The sequence below is a fragment of the Aplysia californica genome, unplaced genomic scaffold (genome assembly GCF_000002075.1).
Source record: "Aplysia californica isolate F4 #8 unplaced genomic scaffold, AplCal3.0 scaffold00319, whole genome shotgun sequence".
Taxonomy (NCBI): domain Eukaryota; kingdom Metazoa; phylum Mollusca; class Gastropoda; order Aplysiida; family Aplysiidae; genus Aplysia; species Aplysia californica.
The window spans coordinates 767,871-778,915 of NW_004797589.1; the positions used below are offsets into that span (position 1 = coordinate 767,871).

The 11,045-nt window shown below is 38.0% G+C and overlaps 1 protein-coding gene across 1 annotated transcript; it reads left to right on the plus strand.

Moving 5' to 3' along the window:
- The first annotated feature begins 500 nt into the window (after positions 1-500).
- On the plus strand, positions 501-8,476 carry LOC101862359 (RNA-binding protein pno1). The gene is made up of 7 exons (XM_005102291.3): positions 501-689; positions 3,961-4,110; positions 4,681-4,764; positions 5,558-5,618; positions 6,182-6,299; positions 7,425-7,495; positions 8,368-8,476. Exons 1-7 carry the CDS (start codon positions 522-524, stop codon positions 8,433-8,435), a joined length of 720 nt encoding a protein of 239 aa, XP_005102348.1. The 5' UTR covers positions 501-521; the 3' UTR covers positions 8,436-8,476.
- The last annotated feature ends 2,569 nt before the right edge of the window (positions 8,477-11,045 follow it).

Sequence of the window (11,045 nt, forward strand, 5' to 3'; positions counted from 1 at the left end):
AATTATATGCTATGTATATAAATGCAATTATTATTATTATTATTATTTTATTTTATTTTTAAAAATTATTATTATAATTATTATTTTAAATATCGATGACTGTTGATATTCCCAAATCTTTGGGAATGGCATGTTCGCGGTGGACTCATTCTTCCCAACAGTTTGGAAATAATAATATTATTATTATCAAGATCCAGGGAGTATTAACAGAGACTCTTACATAATATTAGAATTTAGAGTCACTGGTCAAGAATAGTCAAAATTCATATTCTTAAAAATCTTGAGTAGCTTTTCATGTTACAGTACAATTCATGCTATAGATCACGTTATAGGAAAATGTGTCAGGTTTAATTCAACTTCCATGAAACAAAAATATTTTTCTTGTTTAAAAAATTATTTTGATATTAATTAGTAAAGCTATTTTCAAAACATTTTAAATTCTTCTCATATTTTCCCAAATGATACTTATTTTAGATTTCACCATTGCAAGCAACTTCCGGTTTCTTTTTTAGTAAACAACCATGGAGGCTACAGCTTCATCGTCTTCGCAAGGCAATAATGAAGGTGAATTTGTCTTACCAAAGACAAAATCAAGGAAAAGAAAACAGCCAGATATGGACACATCCGATATATCAAATCCTTCATCAAAACGACCTCTTTTCAAACCACTGAAAGCGGTTGCTGGAGCTGTAAGTCGACGTAACTTATGAACTACTCAACTTTGACTCTGTCACTATGAACATGTGGGCAATGTGAGTGGGTGGTAATCTATTTTTAGACTCTGGAAACTAGATAGATCTGTAGGCCTATCTAATCTAGATCTATCTAGGGCACTCTGAGGGATAAGTAGTCCCAGCCTAACTCCATTACTAGATCTAGATCTACTCCTTGCCTTAGATTTGATTAGACATTTTATATGCAAAGGCCACCTCTATTCTCACCCCGGGTGAGAATAGCGCAGGCGAGTCTTTTACTTTTGGCTATTCTCACCCGGTGTGCGTTCACTGTTAGATTTAGATCTAGGCCAACCAATTTTGCGTTCACCCTAAACCACAGAATTCTACACAGCGATAACAGAAAAATTGAAGAATTCTGTGCCGTGAACAAACGTTCCATTACTACTGAACTGTTAGCCTACTAATTTCTAAAATAAGCATGCAATTTTGTCTGTGGGCAGTGGAGAGAGAGAGAGAGGAGTAGCGCGAGAACTTCCGGACAAAACAAAATGGCGACCCGCGTAGTTCGGCTCGATTCGAAAAGTTGAATAGCCGTAGCATCTTTGTAGACGACCAAATTAATTTACTTTTGTCACTTTTGTGTTTTAACATCATTTTTTAACTTTGTTTTGGTCAATTTGATCGACCACACCCATAGACAGTATTCAGAGAGAGAGAAGAGGGGAGGAGTAGATCTTGCGAGAACTTCTGGGCAAAACAAAATGGCGACCCCCATAGTTCGGCTTGATTCGAAAAGTGAAATAGCCATAGCATCTTTGTAGTCGATAAAATTAGCTTACTTTTGTGCTATAACTATAACGTAATCTTTTCTTTGCCCTTATCCATTTGATCATCCACATCGATAGAAAGTATTCCGAAATTAGGAAAAACAGGTCTTGTTTCACACCGGGGGAGAATAGCCTACGGTGGCAAGTCTCACCCGGGGTGAGAGGTCGATCGTATTTCTATTCTCACCCCGGGTGAGAATAGCCACTTCCATATGCAAAATCGGAAACAAAAACAGAAGTCGAGTAAAAAAGCTGAGCAAGTGGCCAGGGTAAAAAGGCCTTTGGAAATTGCCTTCCCGTTTGTTTACATGAGAAACAGAAGTGATTGAAAAGGACAAAAGTGGCAATGTAGGCTAACTGAACCCTACCGCATTAACCAGTAGGCTAATATTTTTGGCCAGCTCTATTCAATTCGGACTCGAGTCCGAATGTGGGTTTTATCTATTCGGACTCGGGTCTGAAAAATTTTTTAAAAATTTATACGGACTCAGCGTCTAAGTGAGATATGTGAGTGTAAGGAGGTTACATTATATAAATGTCGTCGGAGGATTTTATATAAAACTAGAATTAGAACTAGACTTGCCCACTAGGACTGTGTAATTGTGTCAAAGGACTGCACTCTCATTAGACTCATTATATTAGATCTACCCAATGGCTGTGTCTAAGTAGCCTACACTGTAACCAACAACTCAGGGTCTTTCCACCACCACTATAGCATCATCATTACTTCCACCACCATTTGTCTTTCCACGTGTTTAATTTCATTTTGCTGTGTGTTATAGTTTTTCTGTAATTATTATTTTTTTTACGAAGTGACTATTCCCAGTTTCTGAGCCTACTCCCAGTGTTACATCCCACAAAACCGACAGCTGTGGTCTCTTCCTTACACCTCTTCCCCCTGCAAGCCAAGAGTGCGAGATCGCTTTGCGCAATCTCATTGGTTGACATAATTAACTTTGCCCCCAGCAAGGTCAGCTCAACTTAATTGTTCTGTTCATACTAATGATGTAGGGAGGGCCAGTTTAGATTGATCTAGATCTAGTAACTGGATATTAAAGCTCACGTCTCGACTGTTATTATAATCGAAAAAAAGTTCGTACATGCTGGAAATATTTAGGAACAAAAGTTGGAACGGACGTCATGCTGGACTCATTTCAGAGTCCGAATATAATTTTTCACCGTATCCGAATAGTCACTTCAAATAATTTATTTTTTTTGTATTAAAAATTTATTTTGGCCAGATTGAACTTTGGTGGACCCCCCGTCTTTACGTGTTTATTAATTATGCACACTAGCCTTAACAGTGGGGAGTATAAAAAATAATAATATATAAAAAAACACAATCTTCACGTTTACATAGCAAATTATCAATTAGAACGGGAAGGCAATTTCCAAAGAACACCAAAAGGCCATCGGTAAAGTCATAGAAAAGGTCCAAACCTATATAAGACTTTTTTTCGGCGCTATTGTAACGTTTTTTTAGTGTGCTGAGAACAATCTTGGCACTAAAAACTTTTTTTTACTCATGCACCCATCTCATGTTCACGTTTTAACCCTCATCCTGCGGGGGCCGGGTTTATGTCGCCCGATAAGCCTATTTTGGCTCCTCGCCTTCGTTCTGGTCCCGAATCAGTGTAGCCCCTGGCTCAGGGCACGCGCATCATCTTACGTGAAATTCGGGTCCCGAGTCGGATCTCCATTCGCGCAGGTCAAGTGTGTGTACGTCAGTCTGCTTGAGTTTGTATGCGTTTGTGGCCTTCTTCTAGAACCGCCTGCGTTGGTTCGTAATGGAGGCATACGTCTCATTCAAAACACGCCAAGTTGGTAGCTCTAGATGTTCGTCCAACGTAATCAGTTGCTGATAAGATTCGCATCTCAGCAGCACAGACGCAGGACAAGAGTTAAAACTGGCAAATCAATTTTTTTTTCTAGAAAATTTCAAACATAACTGCCAAGCATCAAATTATGAGGTAAAGCAAGTTGGTGTGCCCCCTGCACCCCCCAGATTTTTTTTTAAAATCTCAGGAGGGCTGTAGATTTATTTAAAATTACAGGGGGCCTGCCCCCTTGAAACCTTGAGATTTTAAAAACTTATAGGGCTGAGAAGGGATTGTATGAGATAATCAAGAGAGTGGGAAAGGTCGCATACTATTATTATTTATATAAGCTATTCTTTATGGTCATGCTGTTTTTGAAGTGTGTGCTAACAAAAGTTTCTGTTAGATGAAAATATTGCTGTTAAAAGAGGTTATTTACATTGGAAAATTCTGTTACACATGCTTAGGTTTGCCGGAGGTTGCTCTTATCTAGGTTGCTGTTAAATGGATATAACTGTAGTTGCTTTTAGTCAGGGTTACTGTTTTAGTGAAGCTTTTTTTCATGTTCAAGTATCACATCATATTATTATTCTTTAAGGTTGTGTCACTTTTTAAAAATATGTTTCCGCTTTGTTCCAGGGGTCCAAAGGAGAAGTCAGAAGGATTCCTGTGCCACCTCACAGATACACACCTCTTCAGAAAGACTGGCTCAAAATTTTCACTCCTATTGTGGAAAATTTGAAGTTGAATGTTCGTTTTGTGGCTAAGAAGAGACAAGTGGAAATAAAGGTGAGTTTAGGTCCTTTTTTGCATTGATTCTTATCAGATTTGTACAGAGATGTCCCTTCCGGGGAACCTTTACTTCGGCTTGTCTTTTCTCAAACTCTAACATTAAATTATTTAGTGGCTCTTCAATACAGAACTTTTATTCAGTAATCGGATGCAAAATTTCTTAGTAGCAAGGTAAAGCCACCATGTGTCTTTGTTATTTTGAATTTTTTACTGATCTTTCTTCATAATTTTACAATTTCTTGGCTGTTCATACATCTTAAATAAAAGTTTTGAATAAGTTATACATAGTATTGGCCCAAGCTCTCAGGTCATGTCTTTGAAATGATGTAAGTGTTAATAGTGTTCCGTTGCAATTTTAAACATGGTTATCGTGAAGATAAATTTATAATGCCAGCCATAGGTGATTAGATTTGTTATTTGTAGATGTTTAAAAACTCAGTTGAGGAATCAAGTCAATGCCAGTGGCAGAAAATTTTTCAAGAAAGATACCCTATTGATATGGCTAAAGTAGGTAAATTCTGTTGGCCTTGGACTTTCACCAGTGTGTACTTTCATTTTTTTGATCAGCCTGGCAAAGAGACAGATGATATTGGGGCTTTGCAGAAGGCAGAAGACTTTGTGAAAGCTTTCATTGTGGGTTTTGATGTTGATGTAAGTATTTGTGCCCTGTCTTGAGTGTTAAAATAAGATAAAATAAATCTTTGTTGCCCATTCGCTGGAACATTGGTTTAGTTTTGTACCATGCCTGCACACACCTTCATACTTTCTTACACATACATTCACACATAATATCTTACACTCTATCAAACAGACCCACAGTCACACGCATATGATGTAAACGAACATTTTTGTGGATAGTAATTATGTTTAGGCTAGATACATGATCAATCTTCTGATAGATTGATAGTATTCTGATAGAACACACTTTAACTTTAGCGGTCAAAGAAATATATATTTTATAAATAAGATGGTTGGAGTGTAATGACTGGTGATAAGAATGGCTTTCTGAATCTCTCTTTGCTACACAGCAGATGCATTTGTCTTTTACTTCTGGTTGATGTTTTGATTTAAACAATCAAAGGATGGTTGTTTTTTTTGCCCAAGAAGGTAGAATCAATATTTCATTAAATTCATCAAAATTACTGTTTGACATGAAATTTGAAGGCAAAGCTCTTGCCTCAGTCACTGTCTTTGTCGTCAACTGAAATACAAAAGGTGTATAATGTTCATACACGTTTTCTGGGGGGGTTAGTGTTCCAAGTGTTGGTCAGAACACAGAGTTTTTCTCTTCTTTTTTTTTTAATACTCTTCATCAAATGAAAATTTAGGGTTGCTTCCAAGACAAGCTGGCTTTATATCAAGAAAAATCTACAGTTCTTTCTTATTTAATTCTTTTTTTTTGACAAAGAATAATTCTCATGGTTTTTGCTTGTTTTTTTTTCAGGACTCCTTGGCATTGCTTCGTCTTGACCATCTGTATTTAGAGAGTTTTGACGTCACTGATGGTATGCTCATTACGTGTGGAATGCGTTTCGTTTACATATTTCCAATCGTCTGCTTTTGCAATGAGTTACAGCATCTGAAGAAAATAACGACAGAAAGTCATTAATTTGTTGAAAGAAGACTTTTTCATTTTACTTTTCTACGAATTTCTGTGTAGGAGTCTTTTATGGTCTGCTTTTTTTTTTTTTTTTGGGGCATGTGGGCTTTTGATAACAAATTGTCCAACGGTTCCGGCTTTGGACAATAGTGATGGCAACAAGATGATTTATGAGATAAATATTAAGAGAGATTTTCTTTTGGTCAGAACACAATGTGTACTGATTATATGTTACTGTGTTATCGTAAAGCACTCAGAGCCGAGCCCATATATGTTAATCAGCGTTGAGCTCTATAATAATGCCATATATTGTAGTTATTATTATCATTATTTTCAGTTAGTCTCTATCAGCTTCCTTTTTAGTGAATTCCTTATAGCATGTATTATAGTTATTATTGTCATTATTATTTTCATTTAGTCTCTATCAGCTTCCTTTAATGAATTCCTTCTTGGTAATGTGCTCCACAGTGAAACCTCTGAAAGGTGACCACTTAGCTCGTGCCATCGGCCGACTGGCAGGGAAGAATGGCAAGACGAAATTCACGATAGAGAATGTCACCACGACAAGAATCGTGTTGGCGGACAGGTGAGATACTTGCAAATACAGTGTCCAAGACAACCACCATTGTCAGGGGAGGGGAGGTGGCCATCTTAGACTGGGGATGTACTCGGGACGGTCAGATGAAAATGAAGGAGAAGAAACCCCTTCTCTTCTGAGGTCACAATCGGAGGTGGTCACAGGATTTGGACGGCTATAACTCCCGTTGAAATGGGTTGGAGATTTAAATGGTTTTTAATGCTTCGTCCACAGCTAAAGGGCTATAAGAGTTAAATTTATGGCAATTTTTTGAGTCATGAGAGATTTGCATTGTTGTCTTGGGCAGGTTTTTGAGGCTGTTCATTGATGAAATGTAGTGGCTGTGATCACGTTGTGCAGGTGGTTGTTGTGGATATTGTCATTATACAGAGAGAAAATGTGGGTGGTTGGCGGGTGCTCTGGTGTAGTTTGCTTCTTCTTTCCTATCAAACAGCTATCGTGTTTATCTCCCCTCCTTCTTTTTTGTGTTTGTTACTCTCTTGTAACACCTCCGATCTTCGGCACTTATACGACCTTATTGTGTTGCAAGTGCAGTTAAACACTTACGAAAACTAAAAAGAGAAAATATACAAGGTGGGAAGTGTGAAGTGTTTGTTTGTACAGGCAGGTGCTGGAGCAAGTTGAGCTATAGCAGCATCTGTATTTCATAATTTCTAGATCATTTAAAAAATGCTGAATCTGCTGACAAACTTTCAACATCAATGTGCCACAAACTCAAAGGTAGCACAGCTGCCTGAGAAAACAAAAAAGGAAGTACACTGCTGTAACCTGGCAAAACACCTTTTTAAATTTCATTCATAGCTGTTGCAAGGTTAAAAGGCTTTTTGTCAGTGTAAACCATTTTAAAAAGGCGTTCTTCCGAATTATTACGTAATTCCATTAATAAAGTACTGTCATTATATTCTGACAGCAGAAAACAGGTTGATCAAATCACTCCCTATGTGTTTCATGTAGAAAATGGTTTAGTTCTGGAGTTTTAGATCTTACTTAAAACCTTGCAGAAAAGTTACACTTTAAAAAAATAATCTTGGCAAGCAACGAAAGCTCAGATTAAGTGAGCTTGATTTACAAATTGTACCCATATGTAATGTATGTATTTCTTTGCTTTTTCAGTAAGATTCACATCTTGGGCTCATACCAGAATATCCAGATAGCTAGGAGAGCTATCTGCAGTTTAATCCTTGGTAAGTATTATAATCTCTAAAGCACTGACCTCTCTGAGGAAGGTACTTAATTTTCTCACTGAACTACGCAATTCTTAATCTGTCTCATGATACTTTGAAGACTCTTATTATGTTCCAGTAGAATTGTAACTTGTTGCAGTTGCGGGAAGTCAAAGATTTTTTCCTCATTCTGAGCAAAATATTTATCTATACAGTAAACATATATTTGGATGAAACAAATGTGAGGGTTCTTCCATAACAGAACCTCTGGGGTTCTGCGTGCTTTGTTAGCTAGCATTATCATATTATGGGTTCTCCTGCTCTTTAGGGTCTCTGATATAACTTTTAAAAAAATAATAATTCACGAATGTAAATTATAAGTTTTGCATGAGAAACTCGTAATTTTTATTTTTGCACTCTAGTGTATCATCTCTTCTGCAAGTTAATAAGGAGTAGCTCCATTTTTTTTGTTTTGCTCGCTCAATAAAGCAGAGTTAAACTGCATTAAACATTTTTCTTGCTATATTGCATTGTGAACCTTCGATTTTATTTGAGGGAGGTTAGATGTGTTGAGGTCTGGTTTAATGTCGTCTTATTTTGTCAAGTTGAGGTTACGTAGATTTAGATTTCTAATAGGTTCAGCTATAAATAAAAAGGTGTCATCTTTTTTTTTTCCAAGGAAAAAAAATGTTTGTTTGTTCCCAGGGCTAGTGAAACATTCCAGTTGCTTCATCTATTTTTTATTCAATCGAGACAGAAAAAAATATCTTATATTGAGTGAGAAAATGTTCCTTGAGTCATTAATGTTTTTTGTGAAGGTTTTGCCTTTTGCTTGTTTTGTGCCATCATGCTTCCTCTCACTCTCATGCTGTTTCCATTTTTTCCATTTTCAGGAAGTGCTCCCAGCAAAGTCTATGGCCAAATGCGAACTGTGGCATCAAGGTCGGCTAACAGATTGTAGCGATGATATACTCGAGGAATAAACTTGTACATAGCAACCTAGCAGCCGACCTTCTGTTGTGTTTTGTTTTATGGTGTAATTTACCTTCTTTTCATTGGAAAATTTTAATATGTTTTGAGGTTTGTTGGGTGTTCATTGGAGGCTATTGCTATTCTGTAAAAGAAATTATTATTATGCTTTTTGGTCAGAGATTACTTGACTTCATGTTTCATGTAAGTGGCCATTTGGAACTTTGTTTCTGGAATCGAACATCTTGTTCACCTGACCATGGTCTTCTGCTTTTTAAAATCTGGATAACGGGGCGATGGGTCCCCTTATACTAGAGCTGGGATTCATGGAAACCGAGATTACAACATTAACAGGCTTTAAAGATGATATTAATAACTCCATCCTATAAATATGCCAAAAAATTGACAAGCGACTGATTCCACCCCATAGTAACACAAATGATTCCTTTCTAAGGTCCCATTTGGAAATGGTCTCGGCTCAGGCTTAGTACTGCCGTAAGGTCCTGTCATTGAAAAAAATTTCTTAGCGGAGAGATGGTGGAAATGGAGGCATGTCCCAGTTCATGTCTGTCAGTTACTGTGTGTGTGTGTCGATACTGTATGTCTTTCCATCTGTTTATGTGTTTCCAGGTGTTTGTTTATATGTTAAGTTTATGTCTACATTTGTTGTCTGTGTATGTATCACATACATATTTTTAAAAAAATGTAAATGTTTTAAGGCGCTCGCAACTGCATAAGGTCGAATAAGTTCACATTTTCAGTTTGGAGGAAATTAATTTTTATTTTTGCCCCGGTGGTGGCCAAAGCGTATTCTTATATTATTGATTTCAGGACCACTTAAGGATCTTTGTGGGTGGTTGGCAGGTGCTCTGGTGTGGTTTGCTCCTTCTTTCCTATCAAACATCTGTCATCCTTATCTCCCCTCCTTCTTTTTTGTGTATGTTACTCTCTTGCAACATATCTATTCTTCGGCACTTATATGACCTTATTGTGTTGCAAGTACCGTAAAACTTACTAAAACTAAGGATCTTTAACATGTGCAGCTTGCACACGGGACCTCCTAGATTTTTTCGCCCTTATACTTGAGAAGGCTATGTGTTGGATCTTTCTTACCCTAAAATCAGGGGTGTGGCTGAAAGACCGTAAGAAAGAACCAAGAAGTAGCAGTAAAAAGACTGCAGAAAGAGTCAGGAGCCCAGAGAAGGGGGGAGCGGGTGGAAGGATGGGGTAGAAAGGGGTGACGAAAGCAGACGAAAGAAAACGATGTTAGAGATCAGGAAAGGAGGTGAAAGAAAAACATTTCAGAGAATCACATTTTCCGTCACTGTCAGGTTTTGAAACCAGGACATATTGTATTGAATTAGAGGCAAACACATTAAGCTCTTAACCACGAGAGGTCCTTATTATGTACGTACAGTATATAATTAGACAGTAGACTGGTTTGCTGCTTATCATCTTATCAGCAACATAATATTATTTAACCAATCTCATCTTGTATTTTGGCCAATTAGTAAAAAAGAGAGCGCATAATAGATTTAATGCTGGGCAAAAAGCAGGACAGACAGAAAACGGGTGGTTGCTGAGGTACTCTGTGTGGTTTGTTTGTTCCTTCTTTCCTACCAACTACACAGGGACGTATAGACTATCTTTCCTCATTCTTTTTTGTGTTTGTTACTCTCTTGTAACACCTGTAATGTTCAGGACTTATATGACCTAGATCTAATTGTGTTTCAAGCACCATAAATGCTCACTAAAACTAAAGACGTACATAATTGAGATGTTAAAGAAATACATGTACATGTATGACCAACGAACGTTACCCTGGGGAAACAAATGTGGGTGGTTGGCTGGTGCTCTGGTGTGATTTGCTCCTTCTTTCCTATCTATCGTCCTTCTCTCCTCCTTTTTTTGTGTATGTTACTCTCTTGACAAATGCAGATTTTGGGACAACTGAATAGACATAAGGGTCTTGAACATCTAGCTCTCACTGTCAAAATTGAAGTCAAACGAGGCAGGGGTAGGCCCAGAGCAACCTACTTGGGGAACCTGAACAAGTGGGTGACAGGGAAAGATCAGGGAAGCGTAGCTTTTTTAACAGCATTCGAGGGAATTAATTAATGAATGGAGAACCATGATCGCCGATGTCTGTCGCAGACCTGGCACTGGATGATGATGATGACTCTCTTGTAACACCTCTAATTCTAATCTTCGGCACTTACATGACTTTATTGTGTTGTAAGTGCCGTATAATCGGCACTTACATGACCTTATTGTGTTGTAAGTGCCGTAAAACTCTTTCTAAAAAAGAACACTCGCGTATTTTCGGCAGTCTCTAGAAGTGCCGGACGGAGCATAGACCCTTTTGTTCTTATCAAACTCGGTATCGCTGTAGTTGATTATAGTTGATAGGTGCCCAGCGTCGTTTCTGTCGCCACCTGGTACAGCGTGGTACGTCCCGCAGGATATTGAACATCTGTGGTGTCATGAGCTCCCATGACGGGCCAGTACGCAATGCAACGACGCATCTCGCCCTGGTCCTAGACAATCATTTACAGCTATCTCCACAAGCTGCTCCCTTCTGCGACTTTATACCACCGCCCCT

Bases quoted from the DNA above. Each gene is read 5' to 3' on its own strand.
- LOC101862359 (XM_005102291.3), top strand. From the start codon at position 522: ATGGAGGCTACAGCTTCATCGTCTTCGCAAGGCAATAATGAAGGTGAA. The intron at 690-3,960 runs GTAAGTCGACGT...GCTTTGTTCCAG, and splicing joins TGAAAGCGGTTGCTGGAGCT to GGGTCCAAAGGAGAAGTCAG. The intron at 7,496-8,367 runs GTAAGTATTATA...TTCCATTTTCAG, and splicing joins TATCTGCAGTTTAATCCTTG to GAAGTGCTCCCAGCAAAGTC.